At 41.6% G+C, this 26,588-nt stretch overlaps 4 protein-coding genes across 10 annotated transcripts in view; all 4 read left to right on the top strand.

The window, feature by feature from the left end:
- The window catches only part of LOC308092867 (uncharacterized protein), a 31,257-nt gene that overhangs the window by 3,945 nt on the left and 724 nt on the right, over window positions 1-26,588 (top strand). For 2 of the 4 annotated variants that reach the window (XM_080438965.1, XM_080438966.1), the window contains exons 4-8: window positions 485-615; window positions 2,598-2,790; window positions 5,144-5,312; window positions 5,475-5,673; window positions 6,737-8,681. In XM_080438965.1, the coding sequence (XP_080295091.1) occupies window positions 485-615; window positions 2,598-2,790; window positions 5,144-5,312; window positions 5,475-5,673; window positions 6,737-8,041 (1,997 nt within the window). In that variant the 3' untranslated portion in view covers window positions 8,042-8,681. Of the gene's footprint in view, window positions 1-484; window positions 616-2,597; window positions 2,791-5,143; window positions 5,313-5,474; window positions 5,674-6,736; window positions 8,682-26,588 lie in introns of those variants that run through there. The other 2 variants (XR_013933812.1, XM_080438967.1) reach the window with 2 other exon arrangements.
- The window catches only part of LOC308092869 (uncharacterized protein), a 67,466-nt gene that overhangs the window by 40,309 nt on the left and 569 nt on the right, over window positions 1-26,588 (top strand). The gene's annotated exons all lie outside the window — the stretch shown is intronic.
- Window positions 9,291-20,788, top strand: LOC308092868 (uncharacterized protein). The gene is made up of 10 exons (XM_080438968.1): window positions 9,291-9,713; window positions 11,627-11,753; window positions 12,591-12,719; window positions 15,044-15,206; window positions 15,936-16,134; window positions 17,165-18,197; window positions 18,480-18,645; window positions 18,794-19,275; window positions 19,377-19,567; window positions 19,695-20,788. The coding sequence occupies exons 1-10, from the start codon at window positions 9,342-9,344 to the stop codon at window positions 19,866-19,868; spliced, it is 3,036 nt and encodes a 1,011-aa protein (XP_080295094.1). The 5' UTR covers window positions 9,291-9,341; the 3' UTR covers window positions 19,869-20,788.
- On the top strand, window positions 22,710-26,536 carry LOC308092873 (uncharacterized protein). The gene is made up of 7 exons (XM_080438980.1): window positions 22,710-23,037; window positions 23,784-23,883; window positions 24,085-24,267; window positions 24,457-24,565; window positions 24,707-24,890; window positions 25,896-26,042; window positions 26,237-26,536. The coding sequence occupies exons 1-7, from the start codon at window positions 22,756-22,758 to the stop codon at window positions 26,339-26,341; spliced, it is 1,110 nt and encodes a 369-aa protein (XP_080295106.1). The 5' UTR covers window positions 22,710-22,755; the 3' UTR covers window positions 26,342-26,536.

Raw genomic sequence — 26,588 nt, 5'->3', positions numbered from 1 at the left:
TTTAAACCTGCTCCTCATTTTCCTGGGGACCCCTTTGGGACCCCAAGGACCCCTGATTGTCCCCACTCCACACAGACCCCACTTTGAGAACCAGTGGTTTACAAGTCAAGCTCAGTGAGTTTGCCAGAGTTGTGACTTTCTGATTAATTATTACGGATGATTAATTATATATGAATCATGGTAAACACACAAAAGGTTGTGATTGTAGCAGTGTTTTTGTACAAAGTACACATGCTTAATATGAATCGGTAACACTTTACTTAAAAGTCGGGTAATGCATTATAATCGCATCTATAATGCATTATAATGCGCTTATAACACTTGTTATAAATGTTTATAACCATGTATGACAACTTATAACATATTATAAGTGCTGGTCATAATGAATTATAATTATTCAGTGGAACAACGCATAACTACCTTAACTTGGCTAGTTACTTTTTGGGGGGCTAATAACAACCCAGTCTGTTTATTCCCACCACAGAGGACTCTGTCGGCGATAAAGCCCAGGACAAATCTGGAGTTTTGGCTAGGCTGGTGCGGAACGACGAGGCTGTTCCATCTAGGAACCGCAAGCTTCTGAGGACCGCTGCCGAGGAGTCAAAAGCACACGCTGTAAGTACCTTATCACTGAAATGTTTGTTGTGTGCATTACTAATCGGACCAAATGAAAACGGCTGACAATACGATGTAGATAAAGTTGTTTTATGGAACGGTTATTTGCACACGCTCAAGCACAAGCAGTCAGATGTATGCTTTATGTTTCAACCATTGGTCTCTCAAAATCATGGCATTATTTTCACAAATGTCACATGGGGTCTTTTTTTCCACCTTCACAATAACCAGCGATAAATGTCACCATCCTTCCGGACCCCCAATCACGTTATTGTTTACAAATTAGAAGCAGGAAACTGCTAACTTGCTAACAGGGAATCATGGAAGAGGATAGAAATGTAGAAAATAAGACATTGTAGATTCCGTTGTCAGTTTTTTGTTTGTATTGTTTTTTTCATGTAGGAATGAAAGGATTTATGTAAACCACCATTATCTTATTCTTTAGTTAAGCCCTATTTCAGGGATAAGAGTCTTTGTGCAGATATGCAGTTTTCTTCCTTGTTTTCTTTTCTTTTCAGAAATGTTCATTTATGAGATCAGTGCAAATCTGCTGTTTTTGTTGACGCAAGCTCTGTCTTCCAGTCTTAACTTTGGATTCACCTCTGCGCAGCCATTTAGCAATGAGATACACTTGTCATTCTGTGTGTTTGTGAATTGCTGCTGGTGACACTCTCGGAGTTCAGCAGGAATAACAACATGGCAAAAGTTATAGAGGTGTGATTAATTTCCACACACCAAATATAACGCACCTGTCAATTTGTGTGTCCCATGCGTATGTGTTCATTAAAGGAAGCTTACATTGTGTTTAGTGCTGCAGTGAATGACATACTACCACCTACTGAGAATGTGTTAGTTTTTGTCAATTCATTTCATACATAACCCTAGAATTTGGGGTAGATTGCCGTAGATATGAATCTAAATCTCACCCCTGAGAAATATCCCATATTACAAAAAATAAATACAACTAAAACGCAAAAAGCAAGACCGCTCTAAACATGAATTAAAACTAAATTAAATTGATAATAAAAGTCTAAACAAAATAAAAATCAATCAGGCGGAGGCGAATACATTCACAGATGCACTTAGGCTACATCAACACTAGGATGTTTTTGTTTTTGAAAACGCATACCGTTTCCTACCTTTACACCTTAACATCCACACTAAAAAGGCACTTTTGACCCCCTAGAATAGAGTTTTGAAAACACTGCTAACCCTGTTTTGTTTTGAAAACTCAAAGACCTTTTGAAAACAATGACGCAGACACCCACATTTGTTAACTATCAGTGGTTACTGGTTATTCAAAATGGGTAACACATTATAAGCATTACTGACCTTGTGCTATGCTAGCAGCTGTTGAGCTGATAAAGTCTGCATTTTATAATGCTTCTACTGCTTATTTGTGCAGGAAGCCAGCTAACTACATCCTTATGTGAAAGAAACGCCAACAAAACGAGGGTACCCGCTGATATGAATTCGACCTGTACTCACTGGTGCAGAGTACCAGTTCTGCTAACCGTTTCCCACCTGAACTCTCTTATTACTTATAATGATCTAACCTCACTTAGAATACTCTCCTAAAGCACGCTGCTAGAGACACATCAACCTACTCAATTAAGTACAGCCAGCTACTTAATAATATTAATTTTCACTTCTAATAAAATACAACACAACCTTGTTAGTCTTGTATGTTTTTCTAGTGGACTCTGACAATAAAGTTAAAATGAACATACTCTTATAGTGTATATTACTTAAATGACACCAGACCACCATCAAATTTACTGCAAGTTACATTATGCAGATTGCCTTTTGGCTAAATCTGACACATTTACTTAATTGAATAGAGATCATCGTTAATTTACGTTGTCCCTGCTAGGAACAAATGTGTTCAGCTTGCAGGGTTCAGTGTTAATTTCTGGATTGTACAATCAAATGATAGAAGAAGGTAACATATTCTTCCCTGACATGTTCCAAATTGTTCCTAGGATTTTCTTTCGCAGTTCAAACTTTCCAGGGACATAGGTTGCCAGACCGACTTCCGACTGATAGGATGCCAGACTGACCACCGACTGAAGAAATCTGTTGGCACCCAGTACAAGATCGTCAGAGCTGACCCTCAACTGAAGAGATCTTTTGGCACCCAAGTCTCCTGGACCAGGAGACTCACCAGAAGCCAAGGTTTGTCACATGGAATACATAATATATGATACACACAGCTTTCTAAATCTGTATAAGTTGGTAATGATGACTCATCAAGTGTAATTTAACCACTTAAAAGGTTATTCAACTTTAAAACACTTCTATGGTCATTTAACATCTACCTGGGCTTTTGTGTGCATCCCAGACAGTTTTTAAGTTGCTTCATTCTATTTAGATATTCATTGGAACAGACACGCCCCTCCTCCGTATATGGGTCGTTCTAGAATTGCGGGTACATTTTAAGTATAGAAGGAAATGAAAAAGAAAAACGTTTTTTTCTCAGAGAACACTTTAAATTGAACCTTTCTTAAGTATTTGCTGATCTTAAACATGTTATATTTATTATAAAAAACAATGTACTAACTGAGAAATTGGTCAGTTCTGTTATAGACAAATTTGGTCAAATGTACTGTGTATACTGAGGTACAAAGGCAAGTCCAGCGTGCTTCAGCCAGTTGAAGGTAGAAGGGCTTGTCGGTGCTCAACAGGGACAACTTGAATCGGAGAGAATAATACCTGGGCAGTTCAGGGGAGACTACCCAAATTAAATACTGGAGCACTCGACTGGTCTGCACGTATTTATTATTTTGCAGGGGTGACTGACATTTCGACTTGCGTCTTCCTCAGAGTCAAACAGCACTCCTGGACTCCAGACCAGTTGAGTGCTCCAGTATTTTATTTGGGTGATAGGGTCTCTCCTGAACTGCCCAGGTATTATTCTCTCTGATGCATTAAGTAGCTTTGCTTTGACATTTCATATGGTAAGAATGTTGGTTTTGACACGTCTTCTGACACGCGTCTGGTCAAATGAATATTGAAATATTGAATCAAGCAACTTAAAATCTGTCTGCTGTACAGCCCGAGCAAAGGTTAAAGATGGAGTGCCATGATATTTTTCAACCTTAAAACCTGATCATAAGGTATTATTATTATGTAAGGATTTTTTTCAAAAAAAATAAAAGTGTACAGTAAGTGTAAAATGTTGTTTTTATGTGGACACGCCTCCAGTTCATTAAGTATACCTGGTTCTCACCTTAGCACCTCCTCCACCACCTTAGCACCACCCACCTGTCCTAGTCCCTCCTCCTCCTCATGCCCACACCTGTTGTGTTATGATAATGAGGGGGAGGGTATGGCATTGTGATGTCACAATGCCCCTGTTTCTCTATTGGCACTTTTGACCCTCAAGGTTTCAGCCTCCAGGAAGAAACTCCAAATAGTCAGAGAAGACATAAAACACCATAAAAACACCACCGGGGGGCTTAATGAAGTTCTATCAACCTCATAGACACATGAAAAACAGAAAAAGTGCAAAACCATGGCACCACCTCTTTAAAATGACCCCAGAAGTGTTTCAAAGCAAAATATCCCTTTATGCCAGAATCAGAATCAGAATCAGTTTTATTGTCACATCACAGGTTTACAAGGTAAAAAAGTGGGTGAAATTCTTTTTTGTACATCGTTCCCATCGCAACGTTAGTTTCCATAGAAAGAAGAGGGGGGGGGGGGGAGAAGAAGAGGGTGGGGGGCAGGTGGGAAGGAGATCAAAAACAAGAGAGCAACAGAAGGCCAGACAAGTTATCTACATATTTACAAATTACCTGAGATAATAAAAAAACTAAAAAACTAAACTAAGGTGCCTGAGCATAGCAGCAATGTATAGTATACTGTGCATGTTATACTTATACTGTGCATGATAGACAAAGGACGTTAAGGTGCTTAGAGGAAAAGGAGCACAATAAAAAAGACCCAAAAAAAGTCAGTGCGTTATACAAGGGATTAAGGTGCAAAAGGTCAGTGCGTGTCCACCTAGAGTGGACTGACCCTAGTATAATCCGCATGTAGCTCCATGAGGGAGTGCAACAAAAAGTCATTTGTACCTGGTGTAGTCCACAGGTGTGTCCGAGGGGGGGCTAAAGTCCAAGTCATTGTCCCTGGTATAATCCACAGGTGTGTTCAGGAAGAGCCAGAAAAGTCTGCGCCGCCTGCTGTCAGGCTGCTGAACTCATCCAGGCTTATGCCCCATTCAGCATTCTGACAGCAGCTGGATTGAAACTACACCAAAATCTGGTGGTGGAACTCTTGATACTGCGGTAGAGCCCCTTGCCCGGTCGCGGTCGTTGTAGGGGGTTGAACAGTCTGTGACTTGGGTGGTGCTTGTCCTTACAAAATACAACCGTTTGGTGTGAAAATAACCAATCTAAAAGCACACAACGCATTGCAATGTGTGCTTGTAGATTGGCTGTTGTTTACGTTCTTTGAAAGTTTTTTTTTAAGTTTTAATAGGTACGCCAGGTTGAAAGTGGTTAAAAAGCCAATGTTTTCTAATTAGGTACTCAGATAAGCGTGCTCTCTGTGAGTGTTGGTATTGGTACACCATTCCAATGGAAAAGACCACCTCCAATCCAGAACTCAACATTCCAGAAGCCCTTTCAACCCTCTAAAAGACGACGGCTGACACTAGATGATGGTGAATCTGTCTTGACAGAGTCCACACTATCGTAAGTCTGCTCCAAAGTATAATAGTAATGAATAGTTGAATAGAACTATTATAGTAGTAACAATGTTACTGGACTGTCACTGTCACTTCTGGCATTGATGACATTTGTTTAATGTCACCTTTTCCTCCCCCCCCCCCCATTTCTCACCTATCCATTGAGCAGACAAGCCTCACCCTCCATAAATGATGTCCCTGAATATGTTGTGGATGAAGACTGTCTCCTCCAACTGTTTGAAGAGTGTCCAGTGTGCAGCTCCATGTGTAAAGTCCAGAAGACGACAAGAGAGACCGTCCTGACTGTCTATCAACTCTGCCCCCAATGCAACTTCAACAGAGACTGGAGGAGTCGGCAAACAGAGAAGGTATTTAAAGTCGCACTATGTAGTTTCGGGTATCAGTGGCCACTTCGGACACAAATAACACATAATAACTTTTTATGATGAATAGTTTTTGAGGCGCTCGGGTGGCTCAGTGGCTCAGTGCCTGCCCACAACCACGGAGGCTGAGGGTTCGAATCCACCGCAGTTCATCCGGCTTTGTTGAGTGTCTATATTACGAACCCAATTTGCCCGTATTCACGGGGGGGAAGCTGGGCGGGGGAGGGGTGATATTTGTCTCTGCACGTAGCCACGTACTCCTACCGGCTGGGGCAGCACTTGTCAGCAGGGAGTGTTGGGTGGTGATTAGTAGTTTCGTTCCCTACCCATGTTGAATGCACTTATTGTAAGTCGCTTTGGATAAATGCGGCTGCTAAATGACTGTAATGTAATATATGGAGTAGGACGGAAGCTCTGCGACGTCCTCCCGGTGGGGGCTCCTCACTGGTAGGTGAGTCAGTAGGATACAACAGCAGGTGACAACACACATGTGTGTGTGTGGGGAGGAATTAATTGGCATAATTACTAAATTGGGGGTAAAAAAAAAAGGAAGCTTTGTTTGACACCAGTTCCAGTCTGCACCGGCTCGATCACAAGTTACCACGGATATAAGGTTAAATCACAACACATTTTCATTGGAGAGAATGACACAGACAGCAGTGGATAGATAAATTAAATATATATATACAACAATATTATTGACTATGTTTGGCAACTACCACTATCTACCCACCAGAGTGGCATGCAGCCCCTAAAGTTTGCCCTGCCAATAGAAAATCTACAGCATTTGGCAATTATTGACTCATACCATCCATTTATTATTCTACCATTTAAAAAAAAATATATATATATATATTCTACCATTAAATTCCATTTAATTCTACCATTTAATTCCATGAAATGCCATTAGTTCTACCAACATTTAATTCTACCATTAAAAAACATTTGCCAAACTTCCTTAAATACAAACCACACGACCAAGCTAAGCAAAGAACAAAGAAAATCAAATTGCAGACATTACCGCTCATCTCTTCTCTATCTTTTACAGGCAGTGCCCTCGGGTGACGTTCGCAGCTGCACCAGTGATCCAGAGAGTTCTGCTGCAATTACTGCAATTATTGGTTCTAGTGATGGAAATGACTCCTCCGATGAAGGACAAAGTAGCGAGGTGGATCCTGGAGATCGCAATTCTGACAGTGATTGGGATCCCGTGGAGCACCACAATGGAGACGGCGAGCTTGCAGGCAGTGAGTCTGATGCAGATGGCAGATATGACGCGTGTTTTCGCCAACTGTGTCCTGAATGCGGAAAATATTTCTACAATCAGAAGACTCACACATGTGAGAACAAAAAGCCCTATTCTTGTAATGTGTGCGGCAAGAGATTTTTATGTGAGTATAATCTAAAAGCTCACAGCAAGACCCACGAGGATGGCTACAAGCATGTGTGTAAGTACTGCTGCTCAACCTTCAGAACGAGGCCAGACAAGCTTGCACACGAGCAGAGGCATCCCCCGAGAAAGAAGCCCTATCAATGTCCCGACTGTCCACAGGTGTTTGCCAAGATCGAAGAGCGCCGTGTACACCTGCTGAGTCACAGAGGCCCCAAAAGACACATTTGTCACATATGCAGCATGGCGTTTTTCAATCCAAATTCACTGGATAGGCATATGGTTGTGCACACGAATGCAAAGCAGTTTGTATGTGAGGTGTGCCAGCGCTCATTCACCCAGTCAAGCCACCTCAAATCCCACATGCGCGTCCACACAGGAGAGAAACCCTATCAGTGTCAGCACTGTGACAAGTCCTTTAATCACAATGTTAGCCTGAAGAGTCACATCCAGCGTTATCATGGACAAGTCCCTGATCCAGGGGAGAAAATTCAGATGGAGAAGACAAGTACGAATGTGTCTGAGGTAGAAAAAGATGAAAGAAATGAAATGGAGAGCAGTGGTGTTGATGCTGAGGGGGCTAAAACGGATGAAATGGAAAGCAGTGGTGTTGATGCTGATGAGGCTGAGCAAAGTGACACATTGTACAAGCCCGATGATGAGGAGTTACAGAAGGTGAAAAAAAGAAGAAAGAGATTCAAATATACGTCCACTGGCAGACCTAGAGGAAGGCCTAAGAAAAATACATTGATCACCTTAGATGACACGAACCAATTGAAGAGACCGTTATCCACAGGCAGACCTAGAGGAAGGCCTAAGAAAAATACATTGATCACCTTAGATGACGCGAACCAATTGGAGAGACCGTTATGTATCAGTGATGAGAATGAGAAAGGCCAGGGAAACTCAACAGACGAGGAGCAAGAGCATAACAGTGACTTAGATTTTGAACCAGTGAAGTGAGAACCAAGAAAAAAAAGACTGTCCTGTAAATCAGTTGTTCTCAAACTTGGGGTCTGGAGACCCCCAGTGCTCACCATTAGTACATGTACAAGTAAATACATGTAGAGAACATAAAAGAATGGCTATTTTGATCAGTTTCACTATTATCTTTATACCTAGTTAAGTATAGAGATAACAGTCCCTTTGAAATGAGAAAGGTTGTGAATCACTGGTGTAATTTTTTTTTGCTGGTGCTGACTGATTAAAATGATTGTGTTGCTCTTGCAGAGAAGATTCAAATAAAGAGTATCAAATAAAATGTCAGGGAGAGCATGTTCTACTATTTGGCAGGATCTACAGTACTTTGACATGTTTTGAATAGAACGTGTTGACCTTGGTTGTGACTGACTTTTTCATGTCCCTGTGTCCTGGCAAATTCCATATCAGACAGTTACAGTATATAGATGTACTGTATAATCAAAAAGCTAATTAAACGGGAATAATGTCAAATGGCAGCAGAATCCTGTTATTACACAATTTTCTTGTAAATTGGGGTCCCAGAAATATGAAACCTATCAAGCAGGGATCCATGACCCAATGCATATCAAATTGGGTGTCCTTGCTGTTCCTGATGATGGTGAGGTTGAAATGATTTGTTTGTTCTGGAAGAAGAGATTGAAATAAAAGTATCTATAAATTTCCTAGATCCCTGCGTGTGACTGACCTTTTGATGTATGTGTGTGTAAATAAAATATCTCACAAATCATGAACACAACATTCAATGTGTTGAGTTAAACAGTGGATAGATTCCCAGCGGATGTATTCTTTAGGAACACAACTCTCGACATGTGATTTTACTAGCTGGGTAGCATCATAGTTATTATGGACCAGCAGAGGGCGCTCTGACCTGCTCAAGCAAGCAGGAGCAGTAGTCTGTCCTCTTGTCACTATCCGGGTTTCACTCGTTGACTTGTCTACAAGGTGTGTGTAGCTGTGTTGCCATGTCAGCTTATATTATAAGGGGCTTGTTTCTAAAGTGTAGTTGTTTATTTTGCGCTTGTTTCCTATAATTTTGTTTAAACAAGTGGTTCTTAAACATTTTCATGTCAAGGACCCCCAAATTAATATGTATTTGTAGACCCAACATTCTGATATATATTCCTACATTTTTTCAAGATTCTTCTCTGAAAATAGCTTATTTTGGGATTGTTTTCATAGCTTGTTGCTTATTTCTCTAGCACAACCTGGCAACATTAAACACAGGAAGTCTTGCTGCTAGAACAACAACAACGTTAACTTCTCGTTGTGTTAAGTTTAAAACATGGTTAAGACCTGTGTTTGTGCTGGCTGTACCAATTCCAGCCTGGCTGGGCACAAATTACACGCGTTTCCAAAGAAAGGCAGTAAAGCCTTCAGGTCGTGGGTGAGATTTGTCCAGGTGAAAAGGGCTCGTTTCACCGCGTCGTCGGTGCAAGACAAACACTCTGTGATCTGTGGAGCCCACTTCAGAGATAAGGACTACATGCCCGGGGATCTGATGGAGCACAGGCTGGGATTCAGAGCTCTGGCGTGTGTGAGGCTTTCACCAAATGCTGTGCCTTTCATCCAGTCACCTGGTCAGTGGAGTCAAGCCTCTACTGGAAGTACAAGATCCTCTGCAGCCGTTCACAAACTTGGTCTGAGTCTGTCTCGGGTAAGTGCAATCTGGGAACCCATTTGGTAATAAAAAATCACACCCTGTGTGAAGTGGGCGGTGTCTTCCTAGCTAACCACAATACTGAATGGAGTCAACCAATATATATGCTTTGATCTGAAAGAGCCACTTAACATCTTGACATCAATGGTAGTTATTCCTGCCTGAGATGGAGTTCTCGGAAGAGTGTGCAGAGTGTTCATTACATCATTGTCTTCTATGGGAATATTAATAAGTCTGTCTCGTGTAGCTGGCATTAATGAAGTGGGAAGTCTAAATATCTTTTGAAACAAAATCTTTTTGGCAATAACATTGTTTGCATTCTTGATAGCATTCTTGCTTTTCTCAAACATCTTCCATTTACCGATTATCTTGGCTACTGTGTTCCAGGAAATCTTAACTGCAGCGTTTGGCCAGATCTGTGCTTTGCCACAATTCTGTCTTTGAGCTCTTCTGGAATACCCTTTGATCTTACCATTATCATTTTATCCTTTTGCTTTTCCTTTTTTGGGTTCTTCTTTACGTTTCTCACCAAGTCTCGTCTCTTACATTTATGGATTATGTTGGTAACTGTGTTCTTAGAAATCTTAGGTTTGCCTGAAATTCTTCTGTAACTTGGACAGATCTATGCTTTGTCACAATTCCATCTTTAACCTTTTCTGATATATGCTTTGATCTTAAAGAGCCACTTCTAGGAAGACTTTCTATTTTCTTCTCAATATCGGTTTTCCCTTTTCTCATTTCAGCCATAGTGATCTTTGACTTCTACTTTACTGTTCTCACGAAATGGACAGTATCTAAGTAATATACTAGTGTTACATCACAGTGGTTTTAGATTAGTTTCGTCATATGTATCACTAGCCAATCACAGCATGTGTCTTGCTAGCTAATCACAATACTGAATGGAGTCGATCAATCATGTACAAAAGGTAATTACATTTATTGAAACACTCTTTATGATGGACAAAACCATAACTTAAAAAAAAACAAGTATTTGGGTTTTTTTAAGTTATGGTTGCTTATATAGGGCTATGCACATGTGTCATGTGACACTGGCCAATCACAGTCCTGAATAGATCCGAACATTGCTGCCCCACAATAACCTACCTGACCTGGCGGAGACCTGTTTCTCTCTTTTAGGGGCGGTTTCACTGCCCAAGATATTTGTACATTTTTCCAAATCTCACTTATAGGGGCGGTTTCACCGCCCAAAAAAGAGAGAAACTAAGGTGCTCCTCGGAGCACAGGTCTCCGCCAGGTCAGGTAGGTTATTGTGGGGCAGCAATGTTCGGAATTGGAAAAATCTGACAGATCTGTCTTGATCAGATGACACTCTTTGTGTCAGCTTATTGGACTGAGGATGAGGAAGGCACAATGCACACGTTGAAGAGATAGTTCCAACTAAGGTGAAGATCATGAAACTATAGGAAAGCAGTCTGTTGCCACAATGTCAAAGTGTGATGTCCTATGTGTAAAGTATGTGACCCTGCAGGGTCATATGAAAATTGTTATCCACATGTTGCAAAAGCTTGAAGTTCAACAATATCACTGTCTCTAATGCTGCTACCAGCTGTTTCCTAAGTCAGTGGCTCTCACTGTAACAAAGGCCCCCACAATATATGAGACAATAATTTTATAATAGATCCACAACTCTATAATATTATTTGGGGGATATAACAGTGGATAGAGTGGAACTTATGATCAAATAGTCATTCTCATACATTCTCCCATTGGGCTAACTTATAGCAGGTAATAGTGAAATAAAACTGTTTCTCATTTTGATGACCATGGGACCTCCTGGAACCCCCTCAAAGACCCCTGAGGGGCCGTGGACCCCACTTTGGGAACCACTAGTGACGATAAACACCTTGAACATTGAATGTTTACATGCTAATTGTTTTTTTTTACAACAGACACTTCAAAGCCACTGTGCGACTCCCGATGTAGCAGAGGAGCCGATGAAGGAGGAGGAGGAAGATTCTGTTCAGTCGTCTGAACCCTCTCTTCAGGTGCCCCCCCACCAAACTGACGTCGGCGGCGGTAAGTGTTGGAAACATAGGTTGGAAAGCGTCTGTAGCCGAAAATGCTGTTGAATGGGTGGTGTGTTCACTGTCGCATCGGGTCGAAAGGTGTAGGGAGGCGTCGAATAGGCCTGTCACAATTGTTACATAATAGCCTAATCACAATTATTTGAGATAATGGCAATCAAGCGTAATCGTCAAAATGTGAAAAAAGCAGAAATAGAAGATCTGTAAGCTTGTAAATCAGCTATTTCCGCTATTTCTTTTTAGTATTTATAAAAAAAATATTTTTTTAAATTTTTTGGAAAGTATAAAATGATTAAATGATGTCTGTAATGTATTTGTATGTTCAAGTTATTTTTCATATCTGCCCTGTGCAATTTTTATATTACAAAGCCTAAAGGGCAAACAGAAATTTAATTCGTTATTCATAATGTTCCAATGTTCAATGCCAAAAACACAATTAAATCGTTAGTCGCAATTATTTGTGTGACTATTAAACATCAAGTAAAATGTCATAATCGTGACAGCCCTAGCATCGATAGTGACCGTCGGATAGCAGCGGGCTGGCTGAGAGGGTAACAAAACTTAAGTGTAGGCTAAATGTCATATCTTTCACTTACCAATATCATAAGCACTTAATCCTGCTTTTCTCTAAGGTGAAAGGGGTCTGAATTTCCAAGCGTCATGTGGGGGGGGGGGGGGGGGGGCGGGTATGTAATTGTAATTGTAATTTTTTTGCAAATTAAAAATCAATAGTAGGTTTTAACCTGCATGTTAAAAACAATTATGACACTTAAAAGCATGAGAGGTAGACTATTCAGTGTTCCAACCCATGACTTCTATTTGTGCATAGGTTGCCAGACTGACCGCCAGAAATCTGTTGGCAGACTTGGCACCCAGCTGATTATCAAGACAGAACCCCAACTGAAGATCTTTTTTGGCACCCAGCTCTCCAAGAACACCCGAGTGTATCGAAGTCAAGGTTTGTCAAATGTAATGTTTCTAGTAATTTAATAGTGTATTTCTGTGGTGTGTTGCCCAAATATCCATTTTCACGTGTTATAATGGCATGTCTTTTAGCCATCTAAAGCTTTCTTTTTTTCCATTAACTTTTTATTGGATTTTTCAGAAAACAAACATACACAAAAAGCAAAAGACAGCACATTACTAACAAACAAACCGAACATACAAAACATACAAATACAAACATATAAGGGGAGGAAACTGTCTCTCTACTTGGTCACTTATTTACTAGTTATGCATACATATAATCCATACACTTGGTCACATTTTCAAAAACGGAGAACAAAAGGTCCATTAATGGGACAAATTCGACGTGCATCTTATTCAATATGGTCAATCAGAGAAAAATAAAGGAAATTCAATAAAAATAACTGAAATCAAATAAAATCTGGTCTTAATGTAGAGACATGAGTAAGCCATTTAAACCAGTTGTCCATGAAGACTTCAGTCTGACCTCTAAAGCTAAATGTAATTCTCTCCATAATAAATATATTATAGATTAAATCAATCCACTCATTTATAGTTGGTATAATGTTCGTAAGCCATTTTTTAGTTAACGCCTTTTTTGACGCTACTAGTAATACCCTTAACAAATATTGATCTTGCTTAGTACAATGCAGTTCTTCTAAGTCAGCAAGATACATGGTTTTAAAATCAAAATTGATTTCAATTCCTATAACGGCTTCCAGGACACTGTGGACACTTCTCCAAAATGGGACAACAGAAGAGCAACCCCAAAAAATATGAAAATGGTTCGCCATCGTCTCCCCACATGATCTCCAACAATCAGATATTGAATATCTTCTTTTCTGTGCTGGAGTGCAAAAGAAACGGGTCACATTCTTCCAGCTGAATTCTCTCCATGTGGGGGAACTAGTCATTTTCCATTGGTGTTTGCATATCCTGTCCCATTCTTCCGTAGTTATTGTAAGATTGCTCTCTGCTTCCCATCTTGCTTTAATATTCAGAGTATTATCTCCTTTCAAATTTTGAAGGACCACATATAGTTTTGATACTATCTTTTGATAAGTAGAGTCTTCATATGCATTTTGGAAAAGCTCAATGATCTCTACTCCCAGTGTACCTTCTCTTCTCAATAGTTTCCTATTTATAAAGTCTCGGATTTGCAGGTACCTGAAAAGGTCCTGATTCTGTAAATTAAACTTGTCTTTCAGGTCCTGGAAGCTCATAACATTACCTTGCTTTAAAAGTGTACAATATGCAGAAAGGCCATTCCCAATCCAACCTTTAAACCTCATGTCATATATACTAGGCCTGAAGTCTGAGTCATGTGCAAACCATTTGAGAATTCCAATTTTATCCTTCAACTGATACCTCCTAATTATTTCACTCCACACCCTCAATGAACCTGCTATCATCACATTTTTAGGGTCTGATAGGTGTTTAACTAAGGATGGGTCTCCTACCAACATGTTAATAGGTAGACCCCTCCCCATCGAACCTTCTATGTCCTTCCATCTTGATCTATAACTCGGCTTACACCATCCAATCAGTGGTCGGATTTGAGCTGCTCTGTAGTAGTCCCTCAAACATGGAAGGGCCAATCCCCCTTTTTCCTTTGATAATTGTAATGTCTTGAACCTCACTCTAGGTTTTTTCCCCGCCCAAATGAATCTAGAGATAACTTTATCCCACTCAGAGAAGTACTGCTCTGGTTTTCCAATAGGAACTGATAGAAATAGATACAAAAGTCTTGGTAAAACATTCATTTTTACAGATTCTATGCGAGAGCTTATATTTAAATATGGAATTAAATCCCATCTATTGATATCGGCTAATATGTCCCTCCTGAGGGGGTCATAATTTAACTCTTCTAATTTGGATAAATCTTTTGGTAGTATAATGCCTAGATATTTCACAGATTGTTTGTCCCACCCAATTTTGTACCTAGAGCGAAGGTCTTGAGGGGGATTGTAATACATGCAGAGAGCCTGTGTTTTTTGTTCATTTAGTTTGTACCCTGAATATGACCCATATTCACCCAGCACAGACATCAATGCAGGCGCCATCTAAAGCTTTCTATAGTTCGTCATGACCCATCAAGTTCCCATCAATTCTTTAATCACGTTTGCCCTCTTTCATACTTCGTCATATGATGGTGTAGCACGAAAATAGCCAATCTATAAGTTCACAACGTGTCACGATGCGATGTGAGCTTGTAGATTGGCTACATATTAGTCAAAAAAGAAATTAAGAATTGTGAAAGAAATTGAATGCCCAAATTAGGTACGCCAGGTTGAAAGTGATATGTTTTCTAATTAGGTTCTCAGACCTCAATCCACTGGAAAAGCCCAATCAGCTCAACGATCATGAAGCCCTGTCAATCCTCTAAAGTTATACGGCTGAGACTACTTGATGATGGAGATGTTGGAGACTCCATTGATTTCATCTCTGCTCAATCTGTCTTGACAGAATCAACACTATCGTAAGTCATCTCCAAAGCAAATTGATAATGATAATGGCCATTTAATTAGCACTAGTATTATAGGATAATAGTACAAAGTATAGTCTAAAGTCTAATGCATACCATACCAGAACAGATGAAATTTGTTTGGTTCGGCTGGCTGCAGACTACAATATGACTTCGGGTGGTTTGTCCCTCAACTGTTTTCGGGTGTTCTGCGCCTCCGAGATGTTGTGACTAGCCGAACTACTTCGGCTACTGTGATTGGTCAGAAGTTGGTCTGACGTTTTGTTTCCGCCTAGCTTAATTCTGACAGCCATGAAGCGAGTGAAAAGCAGCGATAGTTTGGAAGAGACACGAGCCATCTTCCAGGAGGTACAAACACCTGAAATATCTCTCTAGTACTTATCTTACTTCTTACTTAGTGACCATTCATAAAAACAACCCATCGCTAGAAAGGGCAAAACCTCCATACCTACGTCACAATTTCCCCACAGCTCGTAGCGAAATCCAGGTATTAAAACCATCGGTTCCACTAGTGCTGCTTGTAGTGTACACTGCTTAGCTCGAGCGGGGTCTGGTTTCCATAACATAGACATGTTCTGTGGCAGTATGAATTGCCATTTGCCGGTCAGACGTCAGTTCCGTTCTGGTGGAGTATGCAGCTACCTTAACAGCCACTTCTGATGTTGTTGACATCAATTGTTTAGTGTTTCGTGTCGCCCTTTTCCCCTTTTCTCTCCTGAACAGACAAGCCTCATCCTCCATAAATGATGTCCCTAAATACATTGTGGATGAAGACTGTCTACTCCAGCTGTTTGAAGAGTGTCCACTGTGCTGCTCCATGTGCAAAGTCCAGACGACAACAAGAGGGACCTTCCTGACCGTTTATCAGCTGTGCCCCCAATGCCACTTCAACAGAAACTGGAGGAGTCAGCAAACAGAGAAGGTATTTAACTAGTGTGACTAGTCGCACGTCATCTTTCCGGTTATTTTTAGAATGGCTAATATAAAAAATAGTCTAACAAGTGCCGTATGAGAGCAGTTTATTAAAAGGAGGAGGAAGGACGCTGTTCGCGATGCAAACATGATTGTTTAATGAGCCAACATTTTGACCCGGAGGTCTGATTAACCTAACCTTTTTGAGCCTGAGTTCACATGGCTGTGCGCCGTGTCGCACTCCAAAAATAGATCTACAAGCTTCTAACCTTGGCTGATCCTCTAATGTAGTCATTTCTGATCTTGTTCCTCCTTGTCACTCCTAATGAGAATCCTAGCATCCTCAATTCTTTCACCTCCAGCTCCGCCTCATGTCTTTTCGTCAGTGCCACCGTTTCCACGCCTTACAGCATGTTATGTCCATAGTAGTAATATTAGTAATATACATATAGTATATACCCAATATCATAGAGATGTTGACATCATATGACACAAGATATCCCCTCTACCCACAACAGCAATGAATAAATGTAAACAATGAAGTGATGTATGCAGTCATTATATCTACTTATTTTAATCATATGAATGATTTGGTCAGTGCACAAAAGCAAGGCAGGAAGAGGCTGGTAAAGTGAAAGACGTTCCCTTGATTTTCAACCACAAGACATTTACAGCAATATTAACGCCTATGTTTGGCACCTACCAATATTTACCCACCAGAGTGGCATGCAGCCCCTAAAGTTGTGCCCTGCCAATAGTAAACCTACAGCAGTTGGCTCATACCACCCATTGATAATTCTACCATTAAAAATGAACATTTTGCACTTCCACTACTAACCTCCTCAGCTAAATGTTAATACATGGTTAATTATCCATTAGAGAAATTTGCCAAACTTAACCTAGATGCAAACCTTGGAAATTATTTTTTACAGTTGGGTACATTACTAACTTACCGTAAAGGAATGTAATGTAACAATGATAGAATCATTTCAACTGCAGAGATTACTGGTCATCTAAAATTCTTTATCTATCTTTTACAGGCAGTGCCCTCGGATTACCCTCGCAGCTGCACCAATGGTCCAGAGAGTTCTGCTGCTGCTGCCATTACTGAAATTATTGGTTTTAGTGATGAAAATGATTCCTCGAATGAAGGGTCTAGTGAGGTGGAATCCTCGAATGAAGGGTCTAGTGATGTGGATGAGGAAGAACATAATTCAGACAGTGATTGGGACCCACTGGAGCACCACCATATAGACAACAAGCTTCCAGATGAAGGACAAAATGGCGAGGTGGACGGTGGAGATCACAATTCAGACAGCGATTGGGATCCCCCAGATAGCAACAGTGAGTCAGATACCATTGAGAAACATGAGAATCTCCGCCAGCTCTGTCCTGAATGCGGAACGTTTTTCCACAGTCAGAATCAGAAGGCTCACACATGCGAGTACAAAAAGCCCTATTCTTGTATTGTGTGTGGCAAGAGATATTTATATGAGTTTAGGCTAAAATCTCACAACAAGATCCACGAGGATGGCTACGAGCATGTGTGCAATTACTGCTTCTCAACCTTCAGAACGAGGCATGACAAACTTACACACGAGCAGAGGCATCAAACTGCAGAGAAGCCCTATCAATGTCCTGACTGTCCAGAGGTGTTTGCCAAGATGCGGGAGCGCCGTGACCACCTGCTGAGTCACAGAGGCCCCAAAATATGTGTCGTATGCAACATGGAGTTTTCAGATAACCATAAACTGCAGACGCATGTAGTTGTGCACACAAAAGCAAAGCAGTTTATATGTGAGGTGTGCCAGCGCTCATTCACCCAGTCAAGCCAACTCAAATCCCACATGCGCGTCCACACAGGAGAGAAACCCCATCAATGTCAGCACTGTGACAAGTCCTTTAATCGCAATGTTCGCCTGAAGAGTCACATCCAGCGTTATCATGGACAAGTCCCTGACTCAGGGATGAAAGTTCAAATGGAGAAGACCAGTAGGAATGTGTCTGAAGCAGATAAAGATGAGACGAATGAAATGGAGAGCAGTGCTGTTGATGCTGAGGAGGCTGAACAAAGTAGGTGTCTGATTCATCAATCTATTTTTGTGGGAGGGCCGCTCTTTGTCTCGTCTGCTCGGAGGCATGACTTATGCGACCAAAGCTTGTGTATATGTCATTAGGTCCATGCTAAATTAATTCCAGTGGTGCGAATTAGTTTGTAAACTGCACTAATAACAAAAAGGATGTTCAATGGCCAACATTTGTAAAATATAAAATCAAAATAAATTAAAATAAAAACAAATGGCCGCTAATCATGACCAGTTTGTTCAAACCTGATGGCATAATTACTGTTGTTAGATCATTCTTCCAACCGAGCCATGAGAAGAGAGCGCGTCTTCAGGGACCGTGAGAATATGTTTGAGGAAAGCGACGAATGGCTACAGTCCCAATTCCGTTTACCGAGGCACAGTCTGGTCGAGCTCTGCATTGCACTGGAGCCACAGCTGACCAGACAAACAAACAGGTTCAAATTAAACATGTTTTGAATTTCATTTCTATGTTTTCAATTGGATTCTTTTGGCCTATTTATGACATGCAGCAGTTTGAGATTTGTTTCAAATGTAAAGTGCATTTGCATATAAAATTTAAGCCTATTATCATTATTATTACAGGTCTCATCCCATCCCCGCACACATCCAGGTTTTGTGTAGTCTGGGTTTCCTCGCCACCGGGACGTTCCAGAGGGCGGTAGCCGACAAGTCCAACATATCCCAGGCATCCATCAGCCGCACGCTTCCAAAGGTGCTGGATGGCATCATCCGCCTGGCGCCACAATATATACAATTTCCACATACTGCTGAACAACAGCAAGAAATAAAGCAGAACTTTTTTCACATAGCTGGCTTTCCTAACACAATCGGAGCAATAGATTGTACGCATGTGCGCATCATAGCGCCATCTCCCCAACCGTCTCCATATTTAAACCGCAAAGGGTATCATTCAATCAATGTGCAAATCATTTGTGACGCAGACATGAACATAATTAATGCAGTTTCCCGTTGGGGGGGCGACAGCCACGACTCGTTCATCCTGCAAAATAGCAGTGTGGGCACGCGTCTTGCACAGGAGGCTGCTGGAGACGCATGGCTCATTGGTGAGTGTTTTGCCAATTGCTTATTTTTGGTGCCTTTTCCCCTCACTTGGCTACATGGAAATTCAATTCACTGGATAACTATTAGCCTATCTCTACCATAGGTGACAAAGGCTATGCCATAAGTACCTGGCTGATGACACCCCTGAACACGCCCCGGACCCAACAGGAGCGCGCCTATAATGACAGCCTTGTTCGCACACACGCAATTGTAGAGCGCACTATCGGGGTGCTGAAAGGCCGCTGGCTGTGCCTGGACCTGGCAGGAGGAAAGCTCCTTTATAACCCCGATAAGGTATGAAATGCAAATGTATATTAGTATAACCTCCACATTATAGACGAAGACCTGAAAACAGTAGGAATATGCTATAACAGTACATGTTTTGTGCAGTCTATTAATTTGCTCCCATTTACTATAACAGGTATGCAAGATAACCATGGCCTGCTGTGTTCTACATAACATTGCGAATCGGCATGGTGTACCTCTTCCAGAAGCAATGCCCCCACCCATCGACATGCCACTTGATCCACCTATTGAAGCTGAGGACAACAAGCCGGCACTGGCACTGCGCCAAGGACTAATTGATCGTTTTTGAAGCAAATGTAATGTGTAACCCTGATGAGGATGAGGAGGAGGAGGAGAAGGAAGAAAGAGAAAGAAAAAATAACTATTATAGGGCCTCAGGCAGACGTAGGGGAAGGCCAAATAGAAATGCAGTGATCACCTCGGATGATGCGGACCAATTAAAGAGACCGTCAGGACAGGTCAGGACAACAGATGAGGAGCAAGAGCATGACAGTGACTGATTTTGACCCAGCGGGATGGAGACCCAAAAAGGGGTGGGGCCCAATCCTATATAGAAGGACAGAGAAAGATGTCCTGTTCGTTTTTTTAATATATATAACATGATGTCCGGGGACCTCCAGGGGTACTTGAGAGGTCTAAGTAAGCCCTGCGTGGCCTATAGGGCAGGAGCCTATGTCCTGTTTCTATAGCATGAGGCAGCTTGATGTAAAGTACACCCCCTGGACATGACGCTAGTATGTCGCAGGGACTTGCCCACAATCCAATCCTTGATGCTGAGTGCCAAGCAGGGTGGCCGGGGAATCAAACCCCGACCTCCCAATCTCAGGGCGTACACTCGAACCACAATGCCACTGAGCTGGTTTGAGAGGTTTAAGGCGGTCCCAACTTGGATTGTTGATCTTCAGTATATTCAAGAATGTCTATTTTGATCGGTTTCACTGTTATCTCTATACTTACCTACCTTGCATACTGTGTAAACCGTAAAGGAATTCTGGACCAAATAACAGACCTTATTTGACATGTTTAACATGTTTCTTTTTCAGTTTTTCTCCTTGCTTTTCAACTCCCTGCCTCCCCTTTCTTAATTTCTTTCTTATTTCTTTCTTTCCTACAACCAACGAACACCTGTAAACCTGCGATGTGACAATAAAACAGATTCTGAACCATTGAAATTAGAAGGGTTGAGAGAGTGATCACTGGTGAAAAAATAAAAAAAACATATTGCCGTTCCTCCATAATGACTGGTTGAAATGATTTGTTGAATTTATAGATGGATGTCGTCGTAACACACAGTCGTAACTCTGAAACCATTTACTAAATATAATGCACTAGCCTTGGATCAAGAACAAGATCATAGATCATTATGTATTTGATCGAATACCAAAACCCTCGCCCCAAACTAGTCGCCCAGAGGCAAATCCCGCGGTATTCGGTCACCAGAGATTTCGACCCAGGACAACTCGCCCAACCGCGAATTCGAGTCAGTTCGACCCAAATTTACCGGGTCGAATTATCTTTATTATTATCGAATTATTAACCCCTAGAGGGTAGTAGAGTACAAGGTGACGGTGGTGAGGTCCTGGAGGTACAAGGTGCGTGCATTCAGACCCAGTTCTTCATCTCATAAGCTAGCTGTCCTGACTTAAATCTTACTCTGCATGTACTTCATCACTTTAACTGACACAACAAACTTTATATACAGGGGGCTGGCGGGCTATGTTAGTGCAGTGAGTGGCAGTTGGGGCAAACCATAGCGGGGCAAACGCAGTCCCCACAACATCATTTACGATTCTGTGCCTATCGGTACATAACTCGGACGGCACTTAGTCGACTAGCAGACCATCGGCCGGTCGTCGCGGGCACTCGCGCCTGGAGGCGCTCGGGCGCGACTCCTTGGCCTCAAGGTCTCCTGAGTCGGCGTGCCTCCGTCATGGTCCAAAACTATACTTTATCGGCGAAAAAAAATTGTTGTTTGAAAAAGTAATGTCCCGAGCGGGAGTCAAACCCAGACTCCCAGTGATAGTGGATGGGGACAAATAATAATTGTTTGGTAAATCAATGTACATATTATTATTATTATGTCTCTGTCTGTCTCTCTCTCTCTCTCTGTCTCTCTCTGTCTCTCTCTCTCGCGGTCCGGGTCGAAATGTCAGGTCCAAGCGGGTCGAGAGCGGGTAGAATGGTCCGGGTCGAATCGTCCTGGGTCGAAATCTCTGGTGACCCGGTATTCGCCTGGCATTCCCAAACGTAACCTCAGTATAAGCCTAAACCTAACCTTAAAGTTAGTCCTAAACGTAACCTCAGTATAAGCCTAAACCTAACCATAAATTATTCCTAAACTTAACCTCAGTAAAATATCTATGCCTGAACCTACATTTATTTCTAACCTTATCCTCAGCTCAGTAAAACAAATACAAGAATACAAGAACCGCTGCCGCTGGTCCGCGAAAAAACGGGGGCGAGCATGTTTTGGTGCGAGTTTTCCGGTTACCATTTTATCAAGTCTGACTTACTTTCTTTCGTATCTGCAAATGTCAAAATCGACAAAATACATCTAGGCCTATGACAGTCTTGATCCATGGCTAATAATGCACTGACTGACTGACTTATAGAACCACTATGCTACCCAAAGCCTACGGAAACTAACCCTAAAACAACAAAACAATAAAACATAATGGAATTCAACTGAATTTAGAAACAGGACAGCCATTGAAATTTCATTATTTTTTTTTACTGAGCATTAAAATATGGCAGCAACAAAAGCCGCAGCTAATCAATAGGTGTTAGATTTAAAACGTTTTACACATAGAGCCTTGGATGTACATGTGCCCATGTGAACATTTCAGAGCTAGTAGTAATTTGCACATACTTCAGCTGTGTACCAAGCTGTCAGAGAAAATACATCTTAAAGACCCCCCCATGACACCACAAACAATGTTTGTTTATCATGCATGTCAGTGCTGAACTTGTGCTATGATAAGTAGTTTTTTTTTGGTAGCTGTAATAGATTTTTTTTTCCCGGGAAAAGAAAGGTTTATGACCTAGGGGTCAAATACTAATTTGGGGTCCAATTAAATAATTGTATAGAATTTCTATGTCACACACTCATTTCTGTCATTCCAGACAGCTGCAGAGTCAACCACACAGGTGACAGGAGGAAACGATTTCCAGCAGTTATGGGTCTTCCTCGACGCTGCGTTTTTGGTTGTGGAAACTCCAACACTCTGTTCGCCTTTCCTCCTAAGGAGTCTAAACCATGGTTGAGAAGAAAATGGCTGGAGTTTATTCATTTTGATGAAGGGATAATTTTGGATAACTCTAGGTTATGTGACAGGCATTTTATAGATGACTGCTTCACCAATAAGGGAATGTTCACGGCAGGACTGGCAAGCTGCCTTTTACTTTCAGAAAACCCTATTCCTTCATTATATACTGTAGGCGAGTCTCCTGACATAAAAGTAAGTCATTCAATGTTTCAGTAGCTAAATGTACTTTCAGTGGTTATGAAATACGGAATAATTTGTCCTTCACAGGTTTTTAGCCAGCAACCAGAGATGTTGGCTGGCTCAAAAGTACTGCCACTAAACGGGCCAATAGCATGATTGCTAGCCATGTGATGGGGTCTTTAAATTTCCACCATTCTCAAAATCATGGCATTTTCACAACCCCATAGGATAAATACCCCCAAACACTTTATTTCTTACAAATTAGAACCAATCCTGATAACTGTTAATAGTCCATATATACTCAGAATGGATTATTAATGGTCGGATAATGTCTCTTATGTTCTAATTTCCAAATAATGCACACATATTTCCTCACATACTTGTCTTAAGTTGGCTGCGTACTTTGTCTAATTATATTGAGGTTCAACCATTCCATCCACTAGAGCTATTGCTCCAATCCGAAGTGACAATAGTCACACCAGGGGCCACAGACACACTGTTGCTCCAATTCTAACCAAACACAATCGTTGTTCCGGGGTCTGGCATGAGAATAGTTAAAAAAAAAGAAACCATTTTTCCCCTTTCTTTTTACATAACAGAATAGAGATTTTAGTTCATGTGATTGTGTATGTCCCTGCTAAAAGAAAAGTGTTTAGCTTGCAGGGTTCTGTGTTAATCCTAGACATTAGCTAGAGATGTCTAGGACCATCCCGACACATTCAAAGTTGTTCTTAGGATAGTATGTTTATTTTTTGCAGTGCACAACTACCAGGAACATAGGTTGCCAGACTGACCACCCACAGAAGAAATCTGTTGGCACCCAGTGCCAGATTAAGGACACTTACTTCAGGAGTAAAGGTTGGTGAAAAATGTATATTTCTGGTAATTTAGCAAATAAGTGTGTATTTTCTATAGGTGCGTTATTTCTATGGTCTGTTGGTCAGAATATCCATTCTTTTCATGTGTCATTTTGGTAGCTGTAGGAATTTTAGCCATCTAAAGCTTTTGTAGTTATAGTTAGGTATCATCTTCTTTAACCAGGCTATGTTTTCTAATTAGCCACTCAGACAAGACTGCGTCCTGAGAGTGTTGGTACACCAGTCCACTGGAACAGACCGCCTTCACTCCTCAATTCAATATACCCAGAACCCTCTAAAAAACGCCGGCTGACGCTAGATGATGATAATGATGATGATGATGGAGACTCCATTGAGGTCACTGAGACTTACTTTAGAAATCAAGGTTTGTAAAAATGTAATATTTCCGGTAATTTAGCTACGAAATGTGTATTCTAGTTATTTCTGTGGTCTGCTGCTCTGAATAACTAGTCTTTTAATGTGTCATTTTGGTAGCTATATGCATTTTATCCATCTGAAGCTTTTATAGTTATAATAACTCCTCTTCTTTAACCAGGCTATGTTTTCTAATTAGATACTCAGACATACACAGACACAGAGTCCTTTGAACCCTCTAAAAGACGCAGGCTGACACTAGATGATGATGATGAATATGATGGCGACTCCATTGAGGTCACGCTATCGTAAGTCAGCTCCAATGCTTAACAGTAATGGCCAGTTGAATAGCACTAGTAGAGTACTATAATATAATAGTACTGATATAACAGTCACTTTTGAATTTTGATGACATCATTTGTTTAGTGTTTCATGTCCCTCTTGAGCAGAAAAGCCGATGTCCCTAGATATGTTGTCCGTGAAGACAGCCTCCTCCAACTGTTTAAAGAGTGTCCAATGTGCGGCTCCCTGTGTGAAGTCCAGAAGACAACAAGAGGGACCCTCCTGCTTGTTGTTCAGCTGTGCCCCCAATGCTCCTTCAGCAGAAAGTGGAGGAGTCCGCAAACAGAGAAGGTATTTAAATAGCTAGTTGTGCGTACATTATGTCCTGATATAAACTTGAGTGTGTGTGTGTGTGTGTGTGTGTGTGTGTGTGTGTGTGTGTGTGTGTGTGAGAGAGAGAGTGTCTGTGTGACAGTATGATTGGAAAACCAGTCAGATTGAAAAAGGTGCACTCGTTTTCACCGATGGAGGCGCGCCGTCTGAAGGTGACTTGAGCCACGAGAGGCACCGCCGAACGAGCTGAGGAGAGCGAGTCACCGTGCCGAGCGTTGCGAAGTCACCTTCAGCCGACGGCGCCGTCAGAGTTATGTCTCGATAGGAACAGAATCGTAAATCAGTGTCCCCTCTAGTCTCGATACCTCCGAGACGTCATTTCTTTTTTTGACGTGGTGGCCCGCGTCGCCCGCCCGGCCGTGGGGGAGCGCGGGAGGTGAACTCGAAGAAAACTAGTGCTGCTTTTTCAGTCTGACTGTAACACACACACACACACACACACTCACACACACAGTGGCGTAACTGAGGGGCAGCAAGTGATAAGGTGCGGGGGGGCCACCAGCAGGGGGGGCCCCGCCTGCACTGATACAAATATTTTTACAGCAAAAAAAAAGAAAAAAGTTGATTTATATTGGTCAAATAGAACCGAAGTAGACCCGAATTAGACCGAATTAGACCCGAAATGTTTCGCGCATGTGGGCCTCACGTGAAACGCCCGCGGGGAGGCCCCGCGATTCTGCGTTACGCTACTGCACACACACACACACACACACACACACACACACACACACACACATTGGAGTGCCGCTTTTTCACTTCGGTGGTATTTGATTCAATTAATTTACTAGCTATTTGCTACAACTGCTTCTAGCTCTGTAGCATGGCTCGCATTATGGTAAGCGGGAAAAAACACCACTTTGGCTCATCAACAAAGCATAACAAACAAATGGCTTACCTGCATTACATAACTGCATTATATGCCGGCTAGCCTAACAACCTGTTGTAAATGTCATAATGTTGCAGATGGCTTCTAAAAGACCATACAAGACCATTGGAGCTGATGTGTGGATGTCAAGGCTGAGGACCTTTGCTGCCTCAGGGGTTTGGCCCTCTGAAGTTGGGAACAGGCCATCCTCAAAGCAGCCAAAGTGGCACAGTCTTTATCTAAAAGTAAAGTTGTTTATGTTTTTTTTAAATTATATTATACAGGGTGATCAGTCAGTGATACAGTTCCTTGATACAGCACTCATCCCCTCATCCATTTTACATAGATTGTTTTAGCCCCAGAGACCAAGTGGTCTCTGTCACAAGATATTTTCCTTCAATTTCTCAGTAAATGTTGGTCTAATTTTGATTTCATACAGATTGAGAAGTGTGCAGGTCTGCTGAGTGGACGGACAACCCTGAGTGAGGGACCGCAGAGCTGTGTTTGTGGGTTCCACTCTGTAAAGGTGATCTTAACCACATGAACCCTAAGCATCCCTGTTTTGGGCATATCACTATAGGCGAATATTCCGCAGAAATAGGCAAACATTTCGCCAAAAATAGCAGATCTATGAGCTCACAACGTGTTGCAGTACAGCATGATGTGAGCTTGTCGATCAGCTATTTGTTTTACTAAGTGTAGATGGCAAAAAGGAGTGGACAGAGAATAGACCCCTGGTCAATTAAGGGTATAAAGGGTAGTGTGTGTGTGTGTGTGTGTGTGTGTGTGTG

This window comes from Gymnoscopelus braueri, assembly GCF_963280865.1.
Source record: "Gymnoscopelus braueri genome assembly, chromosome: 10".
Lineage (NCBI taxonomy): Eukaryota > Metazoa > Chordata > Actinopteri > Myctophiformes > Myctophidae > Gymnoscopelus > Gymnoscopelus braueri.
The sequence above is the reverse complement of the archived record's forward strand: the minus strand, read 5'-3'. Positions and strand labels throughout refer to the sequence as shown.

Bases quoted from the DNA above. Each gene is read 5' to 3' on its own strand.
- LOC308092868 (XM_080438968.1), top strand. From the start codon at position 9,342: ATGGTTAAGACCTGTGTTTGTGCTGGCTGTACCAATTCCAGCCTGGCT. The intron at 15,207-15,935 runs GTAAGTCATCTC...TCTCCTGAACAG, and splicing joins TTGACAGAATCAACACTATC to ACAAGCCTCATCCTCCATAA. The intron at 18,646-18,793 runs GTTCAAATTAAA...TTATTATTACAG, and splicing joins CTGACCAGACAAACAAACAG to GTCTCATCCCATCCCCGCAC.
- LOC308092873 (XM_080438980.1), top strand. From the start codon at position 22,756: ATGGGTCTTCCTCGACGCTGCGTTTTTGGTTGTGGAAACTCCAACACT. The intron at 23,884-24,084 runs GTTGGTGAAAAA...TTTTCTAATTAG, and splicing joins CACTTACTTCAGGAGTAAAG to CCACTCAGACAAGACTGCGT. The intron at 24,268-24,456 runs GTTTGTAAAAAT...TTTTCTAATTAG, and splicing joins GACTTACTTTAGAAATCAAG to ATACTCAGACATACACAGAC.